Genomic DNA, 18,659 nt, shown 5'->3' with positions numbered 1-18,659 from the left:
AAAATAATACTGTAAAAGCATTGTATGGTTTCTAAGCCATATAAAAACACATATATAAATAACATTGACTAAAATACTCAACTGGTGCTTCTACATACGCCTAACCCAATGTACCTAACCTAAGTCTAGTACACGGGAAGAAGTAAGTATTGTGTAGCATAGGTTTAGTTGTTTTTGCCAAGAATCTACCAAAAGTTTCTTTAGGTTCTAATCAGCTTCATACCTTGGTTTAGAATGAAGGAGGTCTGGTCTCTCTGTCTCAGGACGCAATTGCCCAACACCTCGCAAGGGGAGTTTGGAAACACTGGAGCTGGATTGTCGGCGAGAGAAAGGCAGTCTCTTGATCACTGCGTCAGCTGGAGGGGCGGCTTCCTTCAGCACTTGCTGTGGTGAGCTAAGTCCGGCAAGTAGATAGCCGAACTGATCTGAACCACCGTAGTTTGCCATAGCAAGTGAAGGTATATTTATACTTTGAAGGTGTTTAGGAATTCCATAGATTGACATAAAGTCGGGCATAATAACGTCAGGAAAGAACCCCTAGGGAATAGTTGTTCTTTGCAAAGTACATGAGTTCTTGGACAAATCAATATTCAAGCAAGGGGAAGTTCCCTAACTGCTTAAGCCGTTTTTCCAAGAAATCGTTGTGACGTTTGGTACGGGTGGAAGTAGCCATGCCTGTATTTGGTCTGCATGTGCTATGTCTAAATAAGGAATTGATTTCTATGCCTATAGAAGGGCAATGTGAATTGTACCTATATAAGGGCATGAATCGGGAGAATTCACTCAGAGCCTAAAACGCCACACAACACTGTAGCCATGTCCATTGGTCCCCTTCCATTCTGTCCTGGGATGTGGCAGTGTTGGCGTCATTTGGATTGCGTTGGAAGGGAGGTGTTTCACCAATGGACAGGCAAACCATGACGTGGCGGAGTTAGTGCTTGAGGAGCAACTAGCGGAAGCACACAGACTAGTAGCGAGGGAGCAGCAAGGAGTGTCGGAAGTACTCAGACAGCGCAGCCATGAGCCTCACCATCTCCTCCATCTTCTCCTGACTCTTTGGCAAGCAACAGATGTACATCCTGATGAGTGAGCTGTCACTGGACTACCTATAACCTTTGGTGCTCTCCTTGTAGATGGGGCATGCCTTGAGGCTGGACCAGTTGCTCCTAATTACTTGCTCTAATGTAGTGGGTTCTTAGATTTACTGTCATCCGGCAAGTATTTCCTCAGTGGTGCAAGGCTGTGTTCTGCCGTCATCCCTTTTATATTCAGATGAACCAGTGTTGATTGTCTGGTATATTTGAGGACTCACAAACGTGCCCGTTGATTATACATGTATTACTTGGAGAAGCGGACATCTTTTTTTCTGTTTCGATGATCTGCTTTCATACAAACTACCCACCCACCTCCCCACTAATCATCAATAAGCTCAATAATTCAGATGAGTTCCTTTGCCTGCCCACTATTAGCTTGCACTAGCCCACTAGGTAGCATTCGAGTCACGACAGACTCTGGCCTGCACGCTGTTTTCCCTGTCTGTGCCTGCTCTTGTCTTTTCACTGACTTTCGGCCTTATTGAACAGCAGCCAGGCTGCTACATAACAGGGCTAAAAGACATTGACAAAGCCAATAGTTCTCGCATTACCGAGACCTATCGGCTTTGCCAATCCGTGTTTAACTCTACTACCCCTTAAATTATTCCTTTTAATATCGGTTGCATCCAATTTTAATGAAAGAAGTTGCATTCTAGACCAGCACTCTTGACTGATTGTTGAGGACTTTCTACCAAGCAAAAATAGTTACAGTTTGTCACAGAAACATCTTCGCAGGTCAATAATTGTCTGTAATACAGGATGGCTAGGGACGGAAAGTGCAACAATTGTTTTTTCGAAGAAAGTGTCTCTTGTTTCTGCCATGCAACACACTTTCATCTACAGTGGAATTCGTGGACTGGTATGAGAAAGAGGAAGAGTCCCCAAAGCCGACGATACTCTGTTGAAGAACGAAACAGGATAATGTGGTCAGGTGTTTCATATTGCAAGAATGAATCAAGGGAATATGCAGTCACCTGCAAAACCTTTTCATTCAGTTTTCCACGGCATTAGGACTGAAACCCAGCCGCCAGCTAGCCCTGCAGTAATGAAGAACTGTGCTGGAGTAGCCTCTATTGCCAATAAGATCGACAAAGCGCATGCTGGAAGTATGAATCTGTTATGAGAATTTAAAAAGCATGTATTATTTTTACATCGTGGGACTGAAGAGCAGAATACTATAGCCATCTCAAACCGGCACAAACGCATTTCACACTATGTTTCTATATTTATATATGTAGTTATACACCATAGTTATAATAAAAAAGGACAAAATAAAGGTTAAATGTGAAATACGGGTCCATTTGGTTGCAAAGGTGGAATTGAACCTTGGAACTTGATGCACATCTCCAAAATAGGGGATGTACTGGAGGAGGAAAAATGAATGCCTTCCCCTCCCTGGGGCAGGAATATCCCCTTCATCAGAAACAGGACTTAAAGTTTGCTCAGCTTCGCTATGACTGGTTAGCTGAAGGTTTAGACACTGTTGATAAACCTGAATACGCCCTGCTCAAGGGCAGGTTACTTATGGAAGAGCTTGAGGACAAGGCAATCCCGAGCACCTACAGAACCATAATATAAATCCTGACACACTGGGTAGACTGCGAGACAAATGGGTGATGGACATTGGAGAGATGGACGACACAGGAAGTTGCAATAAAGTCAAGGCTCCGGATCATACAGTTTAAGATACTTCATCGAGCTTACTATAGCCAAGCCTGACTGCATAGGATGAGTAATGTGGCTTTCCTGGATTGTCTACGATGTACCAGGGCTAGAGGCGACTTCCTGCACTTACTTTGGGCCTGCCTCCTTATACAAACTTACTGGAGTAAGGTTCTCCAATTACTCCAGGCTATCCTAGATGCAGTAGCCCCAATTGAACCGAAGTATATCATGCTGGGAATACCAACCGATATAGATGTTATGGTAATGGTGAGGAGGGACGTAGCCAAGTACTAGGGGATACAGGAGGTCCCCACACTGCATGAATAGAAAGCAGGTATCAACATGTATATGGCTGCAGTGGGAGTCATTTATTTGAGCAGAGGTTGTCCCTATACATTTGGCAAGATATGGGGACCTGGGCAACAGTACTATAATCTGGGGCCTAAAGCAAATGACGATGATGGCCTATGACTGGGCACTCTGAATGTTGTTAAGGGGGTGTCAGGGTAAATCTGTGGTCCTACAAGTGTGCTACAGGGTGTTCTTGCTACCCTGTTGTTGGAAACTCTTTGTCTAAATCATTGATGATGTGGTTGTCCGGGAGAGGGTTACCCCTCCCCCTTCTTGATATTTCTCTGTCTTTGATGCTTTGGAGCTGTGCATGCTTGCTACTTTGCACTATGTATCTGTTGGAAATGCCTAAGTTGGTGTTGTATAATTCCTGTCTATTGTTTTGTTGTTTACATTAAAAACAAAAAATAAAGATATTTTCAAAAAAAAGTATTGTGTTCTTGAGAGGACGTATATATGGACGGTGGATTTGTAGACCACTGCTTGTCACCCCTGAGGCTATCTAGGGGCTGAGTCGATGAGTGTAGGTGTGTTCTGAGGCTGGGCCTTAATACAGGGAGTCTCCATGGTCCAGCAAGAAGACTAATTGTATAGCAAGGTCTTCAGCTACTTGCAGAATTCAAGAAGTGAGAAGGAGTCCCTGATTTGTTGTGGGTGGTCATTCCAAGGTTTGGCAGCTTGGTAGAAGAATGATCGACTTCCCGTTCTGCTGATGCTGAGAGAAGTTATCTAGTGGGTTGGTGACAGTAAAGCCAGTGAATGACATATGCAGGTCCCGTGTTGTGCAGTGACTCAAATGCATGTGTGAGAAGTTCAAACTGGTAGCGCTTCTGGATGGGGAGACAGTGGAGCTCTCTGAGGAGTGTTGTGGTGTGGGTTCGACACGAGAAGTCGAGGATGAGTCTAGTGGCAGCGCTTTTGATGGTTTGAAGTCTGTGAAGAAGATGGGATAGGATGCAGGTGTAGAGTGCTGTGGTCCATTCTGCTTGTGATTAGGGCCTGCGTGATGGTACATCTGGTGTCCAGTGGAAGCCACTTGAAGATTACTACATAACATGCAGAGGATGTCGAAGTATGAGGAGGTGACAGCGTTGACCTGGGACTTCATGGTGAGGTTGATGTCCAGGATGAGCCCTAGGTTCCTAGCAAGGTCCGTTGGAGTGGGTGTAATTCCACGATCGGTGGGCCACCAGGTGGAGTCCAAAGATGAGCTTTTATTCCTGAAGTTCAGCACTTCAGTTTTGTTGTTGTTGTGCTTGAGGCAGTTTTATTTCATCCTATTGACACGCTGGTAATGCTTTGTTTGAAGTTTGTCTTGGTAGTGATTCTGTGGGATCTGATGATGTTTGCCAGAGATCCATGTTGAACTATGTGGGGCTAAGCAATGATTCTTGTGCGACTCCACAGACAAGGTCCTTGGGTTCTGATGTGAACGGCTACAGCCTGACTCGTGTTCTTTCGGAGTGGAAGGAAGCTGTCCATTCGAATTTTGGTCCCTGTATTCCCACTATGTGTGCTCTGGCGATGAGTGTGTGATGGGAGATAGTGTTGAAGCAGCATGGAGGTAGAGGAGCATGAGGTTAGCAGGTTGGGAAGGTCGATGGGGGTAGATGGGTTTCGAAATTGCTGTAGATCTTGGTTATTTTTTTCATGGAAGAAGTTGGAGAGGTTGTTGTAGACTCCTTGTGTCGGGGGTTTATGGTTTGACTTGTGGCTGTTGTATTGGTGAAATCCTTTATGTTAACAAAAGGTTCCTTTCTCAGGGTAAGAGCCTTTTTCTTGGTGGTGATAGTGTCTAAGTGCGGCCTTGTCTGTGTCTCTTGCGGTGGTTCCTTGTTTCCTTTCACGTTACAACTCTCTTGGATTCGCGGAGGTCAGCATTGTACCAGCTAGCTTGTTTGTGGATCTTTTGAGTCTGGTGTTTTCAGGGGGGCCTGGGTATTAGTGCAGGTGGTGTTACAGTTATTAAGGTGTAGTTTTGTCATTGATGAAGTCGTTGGTGGGGTCTGGGTAGTTTAGTTGTTTCTGTAACTTTGTTCCAGCAGCTTCTTTTTTTATAGTTTTACTAGCAGCCCGTCCCGACGTTGTCCGGGTATGAATTGCTGCCGGCCAGTGGTATATTGTTTTGTAGGATTTCGTTTTGATAGCATTTCTTATCTGTGACAGGCCTGTGAAACGCTCCGATTCACAGTGCACTGGTGATGCGTTCAGCAGTGTGTGAACTCGAGTTTCCCTACCTTATTTTTCCTTGCAATATTATATAGCGCGAACTCGACAACATGGCATGAGCACAATTTACATTACAGAAGAACACATTCATTTGTGGTAGGCACGGGGAGACAAAGCGATTTGCCTGGAATCACAGGATGTTGAGCTGATGCCGAGATTCGAACGTAGCTCCCCAGCTCTAAAGTTCGCAATTCTAGAACTTGTGGAGGGAGGTGTGTCTAAAAGTGTATGTCTGTGCTGGTCATCAATGAGAGAGACCTGTGCATTTTTCAAATGGGTGGTGAAAAAATATGAGTATGTTGCTGGAGATGTGGGCCGCGGTGCCACCAATGTTCTTACCGGGGGAGGGTAAACACCCATTATTCCGCAACTTTCTTTCCGCATACCATCCCTCCGCATACTTTCATTACGAAAGTACCATGACTCCGCAATGCCATTATAACGCATGGCATTACATTTCATATGCTTTTACCATGCATACATTTACAACGAAATTCGTTGTAAATGCATGAATGGTAAAAGCATGTTTTTTTAAAATGTTTGGATAAGGTAATTATGGGTATAGGGGTATATGTTTTGGGGTACTGAGGTATATGTTTTGGGGTGTTTGGGTATTTTAAGGGTTCAGATATAGTTTTGGGTTATGGGGTACAGGGGTAGTTTTAGGGTTCAATCAATCAATCAATCAGGAGTTTGTTAAAGCGCAACTACTCACCCGTAAGGGTCTCAAGGCGCTAGGGGTGGGGATAGGTATGCGTTTTGGGGTACAGGGGTATTTTTAGGGTTCAGGGCTAGGTTTGGGTTTTTTGGGTATAGGGGCATTTTTAGGGTTCAGGGGTAGGTTTGGGTTTTGGGGTACAGGGGTATTTTAAGGGTTCAGAGCTAGGTTTGGGTTTTGGGGTACAGGGGTATTTTTAGGATTCAGGGCTAGATTTGGGTTTTGGGGTACAGGGGTATTTTAGGGTTCAGGGGTAGGTTTGGGTTTTGGGGTACAGTGGCATTTTTAGGGTTCAGGGCTAGGTTTGGGTTTTGGGGAACAGGGGTATATTTTTTAGGGTTAAGATAAGTTAGTGTTTAAGGGTGTTGGGGTATTTAAAGGAGTAAGGGTGGGTTATGATTATGGGGTGCAGGGGTATTTAAAGGGAGCAGGTTGGGATTAGCACACGATATGAGACAAGGCATGAAGGGCGGAGCGTACCACACGCCCCCAGCATTTGTCACGCCCCCCAGCACACGCCCACAGCACAACGCAGACAAGCCCACAAGGGACTACTTTGCTGGCACGGTTCTTTTACCTTTTAAATGTATATGGTGGGCGTCTGCATAGCCTATGTCCTTCTGCTGCAACTGCCCTTTCCAACGCTGTATTGGGTGTTGTGATTGGTGCTGTGGTTCCTGAGATTACCCGCCTCAAATGTTTGGGCTCTCTCTTTATTATATTAGTATGGATATAGCGCAAACTAGACCCGAAACATCAGGTATCAGAGTGATTTACAGTTTCGTTACAAATGGACACATTAATCTTTGTTAGGCACTGGCAGATTACGTGATTTGCCCAGAATCACAGGATGTTGAGCATCTTTGGTGAGACTCAAACACAGTTCACCAGCATCGAGGACGACTGCTCTAGCCGTAAGGCTACATCCTCTCCCATCTCATCCTCTCCTTTTCTTAGGGTGTTGCTGGACTCCAAAGGGGTAGTTGGTGGCCCTGTTATGTGGAAGTTTAAGATGGAGTGATCGGTTCATAATCTTGTCACTGAAGGAGAAGATGAGGTCCAGGGTGTGTCCTGTGCAGTGTGTAAGTTCTTGTACGAGCTATGTGAGGTTAATTTTATGTAGAGTTTTGAGCAAGTCCATGGAGTCAGAGTCTGTGGGGTCTTTGAGGAGAAAGTTGAGATCACCTAGGAATATGAAGTCTCTGGTGCCCATGGCGAGGGGTGCAGTGAGATCGATCTGGAAGGTTGCTATAGTGGGTGTGAGGTCCTGGGGGCCGGTACGTGAGGGTGAGTTTGATAGTGGTTTTACTGTCCGTCTGAAGCTTGAAGTGCATGTGTTCCATAATGGGGGCTTCTGGGTCAGTGTGTGAGGGACACTTGATTGTGTCTCTGTGAATGATGGTGATCTTCGAGTCCACCTGCTTCCAAAGGTGGTAAAAGAAACTCCTTTCTACTGAGGTATTTGCCTTTTTCTTTAGAAAAAGATTTATTTTCACGTGAATATATGTTGTTCCAGGTATTGTGTAAAATGCGCATCTTCATTCATATTTCGTAGATTCACATTAAGGGGTGGCGAACTACAGATTCGGAATCCCACCAAAGAAGACACAGGTGTGTACGGATGCACAGTACTTAATGAGTTCGGATCAGACATGGAAACATCTCCACTGCTCTACGCAGGTAAAGTTGAACGTGAGCCAGATGTTACATTCTAAACATTAATCACTGTTAAATTGAATAACTTTAAAATTAATCTGGGAAATGCATTGGTTTTCTTTATCTGTTTCAATAAATGGTCTGATTAATGGTAGGAAATTTTTTGAGATTGGGTAAACAGTGGGGTCAAAGGAGGAGTGGCCTGTTAGACCAGCATAGGGTAGATAAACATAAATGAAGCAGTGTTTTTTTTTTTTTAATAATTGCTCCTCCAAAATCGTAAATCAGTTGTTTTGTGTAACTTCAAAAACAAACGTCTGGATCCATCCATAAAAAGCAATAGTGATGGGGTATAGTAATAAAATATGTATCTGTAAAGTGTGAAGGACCATTGAGTATTTTGGAGTCTTTTTCTTTGGGTTGAGTCATTCTATGTCCAGTAATGCTTTGAAGGGGTGGTATTTCAGGTGTCTAATTTATCCTGCCCACTAGCCAGTGAGAAATTCTACCACTGAATCATAACTATTTTCTTATAGTCTCTTTTAGTCTCTCCACTTCCTTTTGTAGCACTTCCTCTTTGCCTTTAAATGTACTCAGGAGCCCCTGTTTCATGATGGCAGAATTCAGCTACTACTCGACTTAGATTTTCTTCAGCTCCTTAGAGACTCCCCTTTTTGGATGAGCTTTCCTCTACTGTGACTGGTGATAGGCTGTCTGAATTGGTCCTCTGAGCGAATAATAGAATTTCTCATGGGCATCTCCAAGTCAAAAGACGTAGTGCTAAAGCTGCCCTTTGTTCTTCAACTGTTCATGTCCACTCCCAGATAGCTAGTCCTTGCTAAGTGGTCAGCAGTTAACACATATTTACTCTTCGTGGACTATTGTCCCCTAAGCCAAAGTAATTAACTCTCCAAGCAAAGGATGTGTATTCCAGCTCTGGAGACGTGTTGAATAACAGAACTGGTTTGAAGCCAGTTCTGGCTCAGGCAACCTGAAGTACCACTCTTTAGGGGTGATTTACAAATATATAAAAATAAGATTTTCCTACTTGCCAGAAGCTCTTTTCCCCACAATGTTTCACTACAGCTACATCCAGAGCAGAGATGAGCTCCTCACAAACATACATTATATCACTTATGTCTGGGCTGTCAATGCAAACTGCTGCCTATCTATGATATAAGGCCATGCCATGGCAGGATTTTCTGTGCCATTTACTTTGGTATTATAGGACCGTTATAGACCAAGTGTGCAAAACCAATTTTACCACTATCAATTTAGGGCTAGAGCACATGTAATGTGGCATGAATTAACAGTGTGAAACAGCTTATCCCACTTTTTTTTATCTATGCTTGCTAACAACCTGATGGAAATTGTTTTTTTTGACTGAGCTGCGATGATATGCTAGGCTTAGCGGTGGTTCCAATCCACGCAGTAGCGGCTATGTGTCGGTTCTGTTTGGGGTCTGCCATGCAGCGGAGGAGATGTGTCAGTACTGCTGAATCCACAAAGGCTGGCAGAACTCCTTAGGCCCAGTCCCAAGGGTCCAGGACTGGGGTGGCACTACTTGGCAGGGTAGATTCACAGATGGCAGAGTCTAAGTGCTGGGGTCGAGGTTGTTAGAGCCTTTTTATCTGAGACTCAATCAGGAGGCCAGCCAACTAACCCTTGGAGTCACTCTTGGTTCCTGAGTTCAAACAGATGCAGGTCCAGTCGTTCTCACCCAGGTAAATAGGCAGCAGACAGCCGGTCAGCACAACTGTGCAGTAGTACTTCAGAGCAGCAATCCAGCAGAGAACCAGTCCATTCAGCAGTACAGCTGTCCTTCTTCCTGCCTGAGTATCCACAGGTCCAGAAGTATACTGGAGAGGTGGCATCTGAGGTTCAATATTTATATCTGGTGCCTTTCCTCAGTAAGGGGGGAGGTGCTGCTATAAAATTCACTTTGAAGTGACAGGCTATAGGCACTAAATGACAAAGGTAGGAAAATGTCAACGTTCTAAAAGTGACATTTTCAAAATTGTAATTTAAAATCCAACTTCAAAATAAGTTAGGATTTTTCATTGCAATTCCAAAGACACCACACATGAACTGGTTACCTGTTCCCATTTGAAATTTACAGCATATTAAATGTAAAAAGGTAACTCCAATGTTAACCTACGGGATAGGTAGGCCTTGCAGAACTGAAAAATGAGTTTAAAGGTTTTTCACTACCACGACATGTAAACTTTTAAAGTACATGTCCTACTTTTAAAATACACTGCACCCCTCCCATTGAGCTGTTAAGTTCCTACCTTAGGGATGGCTTTTATCTATTAAAAAGGAAAATGTGGACCTGCAAAAGGTTTATTTTGCCAGATTGAAATTGCAGTTTAAAACTGCACACACAGGCTGCAATGGCAGGCCTGAGCCATGTTTGAAGGGCTACTTAAGTGGGTGGCACAATCGGTGCTACAGCCCCAAAGGTAGCATTTAATTTACAGACCTTCGATACATGAAGTACTACTGTAGTAGGGACTTACAAATAAATTAAATATGCCAATTGGGGTTAATACAGTGTTACCATGTTTTAAAGGGATCACTGACATAATATCGAGGGACAGAATATCGACTATCAATAATATCGTGTAAAAAATATCGACAGACAGAATATCGAGTTTAGATCTACAAACAGGTAAGTACAAAAATATCGAGTATAAAATATCGTTTACTAAAATATAGTTTATAAAAATATCGACTTTATTAAAAACAATGTTAAATTAAATTAATATAAAAAATTATTTTCTAAAATATACTTAAAAATACTTAAACTAACTTATAATAATTAAATAATTAATAAAAGTTATAAAAAAAATTTTTTAAATCACATGTGTTAAAACATATATTTACAGTAACATAAAATAATTCAATAATATCCAATATTATTACCGTACAATAGCAGAAGTGTTAAAATTACTATTCCCACTCCAAAGAGTGCAATCGTAGGTAAAGCGTTGGATAGCGTAGGGGTAAAATTACTATTCCTACTCCAGTAGGTGCAACTGTAGGGAAAGCGTTGGATAGCGTAGGGGTAAAAATTACTATTCCAACTCCAAGGAGTGCAACAGTAGGGAAAGCGTTGGATAGCGTAGGGGTACAAAATTACTATTCCCACTCAAGTGGGTGCAACAGTAGGGAAAGCGTTGGATAGCGTAGGGGTAAAAATTACTATTCCAACTCCAAGGAGTGCAACAGTAGGGAAAGCGTTGGATAGTGTAGGGGTAAAAATTACTATTTCCACTTCAAAGAGTGCAACAGTAGGGAAAGCGTTGGATAGCATAGGGGTTAAAATTACTATTCCCACTCCAAAGAGTGCAACAGTAGGGAAAGCGTTGGATAGCCTAGGGGTTAAAATTACTATTCCCACTCCAGTGGGTGCAACAGTAGGGAAAGCGTTGGATAGCGTAAGGGTAAAAATTACTATTCCCACTCCAAAGAGTGCAAGAGTAGGGACAGCGTTGGATAACGTAGAGGTTAAAATGACTATTCCCACTCCAGTGGGTGCAACAGTAGGGAAAGAGTTAGATAGCGTAGAAGTAAAATGTACTATTCCCACTCCAGTGGGTGCAACAGTAGGGAAAGCGTTGGATAGCGTAGGGGTTAAAATTACTATTCCCACTCCAGTGGGTGCAACGGTAGGGAAAGCGTTGGATATCGTAGAGGTAAAATTTACTATTCCCACTCCAGTGGGTGCAACAGTAGGGAAAGCGTTGGATAGCGTAGGGGTTAAAATTACTATTCCCACTCCAGAGAGTGCAACAGTAGGGAAAGCGTTGGATAGCGTAGGGGTCAAAATTACTATTCCCACTCCAAAGAGTGCAACAGAGGGAAAGCGTTGGATAGCGTAGGGGTAAAAATTACTATTCCCACTCCAGTGAGTGCAACAGTAGGGAAAGCGTTGGATAGCGTAGGAGTAAAAATTTATATTCCCACTCCAGAGAATGCAACATTAGGGAAAGTAAATACTTCATATATTATTGTAAAAAATGTAAATTAATATCTATAAAAAATTATTTACAAGTAATTACCAATTTCAAATAATATAATAATTAATCAATTAAAATTACTAATTAACATTAATTATTACAATTAGTTACCTATTAATACAAATTAATTACTAATTAACTATTGATTAATTAGTAATTAAAAATGAATTAACAATCAATTAAAATTAAATACAATTAAATTCATTTAATTATTTAATTAATTATAAATAAATTACTTCCCACCCTATTCCCCTATAAACCAACAACCCGCTACAGAAAATAAATTTGTAAAATTAACATATTTATCAATTAATCAATTAATTAAAATTAATTACCAATTAAAATATAATTAATTACCAAATATAAATTAATTAACTATTAATTATAAATTAATCCCAATAAATAAATTTACATAATTAATTAATTATAATTAAATTACTTCCCACCCTATTCCCCTATAAACCCACAACCCGCTACAGAATTAAATTACGCAAAAAAGAAAAATACAAAAATCATTAATAAAAATTAATTATAACATAAATACACACTTTTCACACATATTATAACATAAAAAACACTATAAAAAATTCGATATTATTAAAAAATCGATATTTTTAATAATCTATATTATATACTTCGATATTTTATCTTTCTATATTTTTAACATTCGATATTACATTACTTACCTTAAAAACGATATTTTTGATATCTATATTCTGTCCATTCGATACTTTGTCCAATCTATATTTAAAACTCGATATTATGTCCAATCGATATTTTGGACTCAATATTTTGACTGTTCACCGTTTTAAAGGAGTGAGCACATTCTTTTTAGCACTGGTTAGCAGTTGTAAAGTGAACAAAGTTCTAAGGCCTGCAAGAACGAGATAACAAAAAAGAGGTAGAAAAACAAAATGTTTGGGGCAAAACCACCCTACGTCTGACAGGTATAACACAATCTTTGATTTGAAAGCAGGAATGTGCTATTACATGGCACACTCCTCTTTTAAGTTAAGGGCTGTTAGCAACACCTGAAGGTGCCACATGGATCCTCCATGAGACCCACCCTCTTAAATATCTATGCGGTTCCTTTGGCAAAAGTTTTGCTTTGGGGATTTTGTCATATGCTGGTGACACTCAATTAGGGGTATTAATTGCACAAAACCAGGAAGCAACAAGAGCCAGGGGCACTTCTGCATTCTGTGGCAGCTTGGATGAAGCAGAACTTTCTTCAAATTGATGGGTGTAAAATTGAAATTCTATTGTTTGGCAAAGCCACCCAGATCCTGTCAGATAATTGGTGGCCCATAGAATTCGGCTCTCCTCTTTGTTGTCAGTTAGAGAGGCACCCTTGTTGTAAGGTGGCTGACACGCGTGTAAGATTGTGTGGAAGAGATTCTGCGAACATTACCAGTTTTGCAGTGAATTAGGACTGTAAATACTTGTCTTTACTTTGGGGCTTTGTTTCTGTTCTCACTCTGTGTCATTCTTAGGCGCTATGCTTGTACATTTTAAAATACTGTTTTTACCTTTGTAATTGCTGTGAATACTACCGCAACTACTTTTACCCCTTCCGTGCTCCTCCTGCTGGTCCCCGGTCCGCCACGGCTTGTGCCGTTTGTTGCGGAGGGGCACTAAGCAACGGAACACGCAGCAGCATCATCAGAGCTGCCCCCGCCCCTTCCTCCTACATATTCCCCTCCACAGCGCGGACGCGCGCAGTTAGAGCGGCACCCTTGTTGTAAGGTGGCTGACGTGCGTGTAAGATTGTGTGGAAGAGATCCTGCGAACATTACCAGTTTTGCATTGAATTAAGACTGTAAATACTTGTCTTTACTTTGGGGCTCTGTTTCTGTTCGCACTCTGTGTCATTCTTAGGCGCTATGCTTGTACATTTTAAAATACTGTTTTTACCTTTGTAATTGCTGTGAATACTACCGCAACTACTTTTACCCCTTCCGTGCTCCTCCTGCTGGTCCCCGGTCCGCCACGGCTTGTGCCGGTTGTTGCGGAGGGACACTAAGCAACGGAACACGCAGCAGCATCCTCAGAGCTGCCCCCGCCCTTTCCTCCTACATATTCCCCTCCACAGCGCTGACGCGCGCAGCGGCGCGCCAAAGGCAAGACCGTCTGCGCCCGTCCGCGCCAGGACGCCGCCTGACCCCTGCCTATTTCCTCAGCTTCTTTAGCGGTAAGCCTTTTATTACTAGTCATCATGCTTTGCTACTCTCGGGAGGAACTAATCGCTCTCAACCCCAAATACCTGCCAAATTTCCATAATATTCTTGCTACACCGTGCATACAGAAGGATAGGTCCAGTAACATCACTGCTTCTACTGTGCCCTTACCTAGCCTTGATCGCCCTGTTCTTACGAACTCAAAAGCGACCAAAGGTTCTATTCAGATATCAGCTCTATATCTCAACACTAGATCTATCCCCAGACATGCCCTGGAGGTATGGAGCCTTTTAGACACTGAGAGACCTGACATCTGTTTCTTCACTGAAGCATGGCTACACAGCCAAGCCTCGCCTGATGTGGCTATTGCCTTCCCCCAGGAATATCATCTTATCAGGCAAAACAGAGAAGGTAGGAGTGGCAGTGGTGTAGCAGTGGCGGCTAGATCCCCTATCTCCATCACCCTGCTCGAATCCTCCATCAACCCCTTGTTTGAAATAACAATAGTCAACATCATGTATAATAAAACGTCACTGGAGAGGGCCGCCCTAGTCTATAGACCTCCGAGAGACAAAGCTAAGTTTGTTAATGTTCTCCGTGACACCATAGCCTCTCAATTATTGGCCACAGATAACTTCATCTTGGTAGGAGATTTCAATTACCATGCGGAACTCGTCCATGATGATGATACCTGCCACCTATTCTCAACTTTAGAAACCCTATCATTATCGCAAAGAGTGACAGGACCCACACACCAGGCGGGGCACACCCTTGATTTAATCTTTACCAACCTGCCTAGCCTTAACTGTGAATCTCCACTACCCATGACTTGGACAGATCACTATCTTGTAAAGTTTAGCTTCTGCAAACCAATTGAGTCTAGGACCTTTAATCGCTCAGACACCAAACTAATACGGCCCTGGTGCAAGCTAAACCCAGAAGCTTTTTCGACAGCTTTTATACCCCCTAATCATTGTATTACCAACATCAATTCAACGGTAGTCCAGCTAGAAGCATCTATTAGGGGTACTCTGGACACAATTATACCTGAAACCACAGTCAAGGTTAAAACAATAGCTTCTCCATGGTTTACGGAGAAGCTTAAAGTTGACAAATCTGCCAGTAGATCGGCGGAAAGGCTGTGGAGAAAGACCGGAACGCTTGAAAATCGCCTGAACTATAAACGGGTCCACTCTAATTACCTGAAAAACATAAAGGCTGCAAAATCGTCCTACCTCACCCATAGGATCAATAAAGCCGCTCACTCGAGCAATGAACTATACAAAATAGTAAACAAGTTCACCTCCCCACAGGTGGAGCAGTCAGCATTTCTTCCCACTTTCCAGTGGGTCAACTCACTCGCAGTTTACTTCGATAACAAAATCAAGACGATCTATTCCACATTTGTTGCCCCCAAACCAGATATCCCTCAAATCGGAGAGGCCCCTCCCTGCCACCTCTCTACCTCTGCTCACATCAAGTCCCCTTCCATTCTGGAATTTGATCCCACTACAACAGCGGAAGTGCTGGAAACCCTCTTGAAGGTGAAATCTGGTTCCCCTACAGATTCTCTGGTTCCCCGTAAGTGTAGTAAGATCTTCCCGTCACTGGCCAGCTCCCTCACCAACATCTTTAAAGCCTCGTTTGATCTAGCCTTGTTCCCCAATTGCTGGAAGGTGGCTCAGATCAAACCTATTCTTAAAAAACCTAACAGTGACCCCACTATCCTGTCCAATTACAGGCCGATTTCGCTCCTGCCCTATTTTGGAAAGGTACTGGAACATCTGGTTAACAAGCGAGTCTCAACTTTTATTGAAGAACAGGGGCTTATTGATCCCTCGCAGTTGGGGTTCCGTGCCGCCCACGGGACCGAGACTGCAGTAATGGAGGTAGTGGACAACATTCGTCTCACTCTTGATAGAGGTGAGTCTGCTGTCCTTATCCTATTGGATCTATCGGCTGCCTTTGACACCTTCATCAACGACTGTGGGAGATTGGTGTCAGAGGCGAAGCCTGTGCTTGGTTTGAGAGTTATCTGGCAGGCCGGCACACATATGTAAAGGTTGACACCCTGGAATCCAGTAAGATCCCCCTCTCCGTAGGAGTTCCCCAGGGATCAATTCTAAGTCCACTGCTTTTCAATCTGTATCGCACCCCTCTGGCTTCTCCACAGTGTCTTACGCGGACGATACTCAGGTGTTGATTACCTGCAGTTTGGATTTTCTTGACACTCGTTCCAGATTTCAGAAATGTATGATTGCGATCAGAGACTGGATGAATACCAACAAACTCCAGCTGTATTACAGCAAGACAGAAATAATGCTGTTTGGTAAGGCCAAGCTGATATTGGCACATGATTGGTGGCCGCAAGAATTGGGACTCTGCCCAGAGCCCAAAGAAGTGGTACGTGACCTGGGAATTATGATTGAATCCACCCTTTCTATGAAATCCCACGTCAATCAAGTCTCTCGTACCTGCTATGGTATTTTGCGCAAGTTGCGTAAAATATTTAAATGGCTCCCCCTTGAATCTAGGAAGCCCCTGATTCAGGGGCCTATTATCAGCCGCTTAGACTACAGCAATGCCCTGTTTGCTTCCATTAATGAGTGCCTGCTGACCAAGCTACAAACTGTTCAGAATGCCGCAGCTCGTTTGGTGCTTGGGCTGTCCCCTAGGTCACCCTCTCTGCCTAGTCTTAGGGAACTACACTGGCTCCCTGTGCGCCAAAGAAGCCACTTCAAGATACTCAGTATCGTCCACAAGCTCCTCACCTGTACAGGTCCCTCCTACTTAGCAAAGAAACTGGTTTGGTACAACCCCCCCAGAGTCCTGAGATCTAGTTCTAAATGCCTCCTGGTCCAGCCAAGGGCCAGGACCTCGAGAAATGGCTGTTGGGCTTTTTCTTATATAGCCCCCCTACTCTGGAACAAACTGCCCCTCCATCTGTGGTCCCTATCTAACCATTCAGCCTTTCGGAAGGGTCTGAAAACATGGCTCTTCCCCAATTAATCTGTGTTATGCTCTTTAACTCATGGTTGTCGTCTCTTTCTGCTAAGCGCCTTGAGACCTGTTTGGTGAATCATGCGATATACAAGAACTTATGACTATGACTATGGCCAAAACGTGCTGAAGTATCTCAGTATTCTGCTGGATAACAAGCTTACCATGGAAAGTCATGTTACTGCAGTCTGCGTACTTGTTTTGCAGTCTTTTGTTTGCTCAGAAAGGTCTTCTCGTGGCTCACTCTGAACTTGAGAAAGACCATCATACAGGCTCATATATCCAGCCACCTTGACTATAGGAACACTCCTGGTTGCTGCAAATAAGATTCTTATGTCACCCCTGCAAGCGGTCCAGAAAACGGCTGCCTGATTGGTTTTTCATTTTCCATCTTTCACGTTGCCATCTCCGGTTCTGAGATTCCTTCATTGGATTGCTTTCAGGAAGCATTGTATTTTTAAGCTCCTTTGCCATACTCACAGAGCTTTATATGGTAGTATCCAGCCCACCTTTGTACAAGAATCAGATTTTACCAGCCAGCCAGGAAACTTAGATCATGTGACATGACACTAGCCACCCCACGTGGCATTCGGACAACTCAAAACAGAGGGTGTTCTTTTCCTTACCCTGCACTGTAATACTGGAATACGTTGCCCCTACATATTCATTCTGGTCACAGCTTTACTGTTTTTTAAAAGTTGTTAAAAACCTAGTTATTTTAGCTGGTTAACCTTTCTTTTAGTCCAGCCTGCTATTTGTCTGTTTTAGGCTTTAGCGCCGGGATACATCTGATGGAGTGAGCTGTATAATCTTTATTACATGCTAATAACATAATAGAGTCCTGTAATTAAGAAAAAAGCAGGGTCCAGGAAAAGGCAAAAAATCTGGAGTGAACCTGCAGAAAAGGGGAATGTTGTTACAGGTGGGTTAAACAGAATACTAATATTCAACGATCATATTCATCCAAGGTGAAAGAACGTCCAAATAATGGATGGCCGATCTCCAGCAGTCGCTTACAGGTATCCCTTAACCTATTCCCGGTTTGCACTGTTGGTCTGTAAAAATATCCCTGGGCACTCCCCGAATAGCTGATTTGTTGGGGTGTCTTAGGGATAGCGAATTGAAGAACTCCCTCACTAGTCTCAGGCTTCTAAAACTATTCAACGCAGTCATCTAATACAGTTTTGAAGGACTATCCACCCAAGGCTGTTGTAAGCCTGTTAGATGATTTATTGTTCAACTGATTGGACTTTAAATAGGGTATATTAATAAGGGCCATCTCATATGATGTTGCCTCCAGTGGAAATAGTAACCCAGAAAGAGGGCTGGATTTAGTGCCCCTGCTGCTTGCTTGTGATATTAAACAGATATTGTTCTGTGGTATTATGCCTATTTTCTTACAATATTAACGGTAGTCTGGTCAATCATCTTGAAGGCAGCTTCTGGCACCTTCCTGCTTGACTGGATAGATTTGTGTTAACATGGAACAAAAGAATAACTCCTAGTAAAGGGATGCGCCTCCATTCCAACTGATTGACAATTCTGATTGAGATAAGTCGTCCATCAAGTAATGATTCTTCTTTTTCAACCTGTCCGAAATCCCCCTAAACAGAGGTAGAATTTTTTTTTCATCTATATGTTGCTAATATGCCCTGCTTCAGCTTAGTTTTATGAATAGTTCGTTTTATCAACTTCCTGCGGGTAGAAAAGGGCTGAGGCAATGGTGGCCCACGATTAGAAGGATTGC

The 18,659-nt window shown here is 43.0% G+C and overlaps 1 protein-coding gene across 1 annotated transcript in view; it reads left to right on the top strand.

Annotated features, from left to right (window-relative positions):
* The window catches only part of ADAMTSL3 (ADAMTS like 3), a 2,358,716-nt gene that overhangs the window by 1,987,997 nt on the left and 352,060 nt on the right, over window positions 1-18,659 (top strand). Inside the window, exon 22 of the mRNA XM_086958228.1 lies at window positions 7,613-7,737. Coding sequence (XP_086814354.1) covers window positions 7,613-7,737 — 125 coding nt within the window. The remainder of the gene's footprint in view (window positions 1-7,612; window positions 7,738-18,659) is intronic.

This window comes from Lissotriton vulgaris, chromosome 2_1, assembly GCF_964263255.1.
Source record: "Lissotriton vulgaris chromosome 2_1, aLisVul1.2, whole genome shotgun sequence".
Classification (NCBI taxonomy): Eukaryota; Metazoa; Chordata; class Amphibia; order Caudata; family Salamandridae; genus Lissotriton; species Lissotriton vulgaris.
Note: the sequence above shows the minus strand (reverse complement) of the source record. Positions and strands in the feature narration are given on the sequence as shown.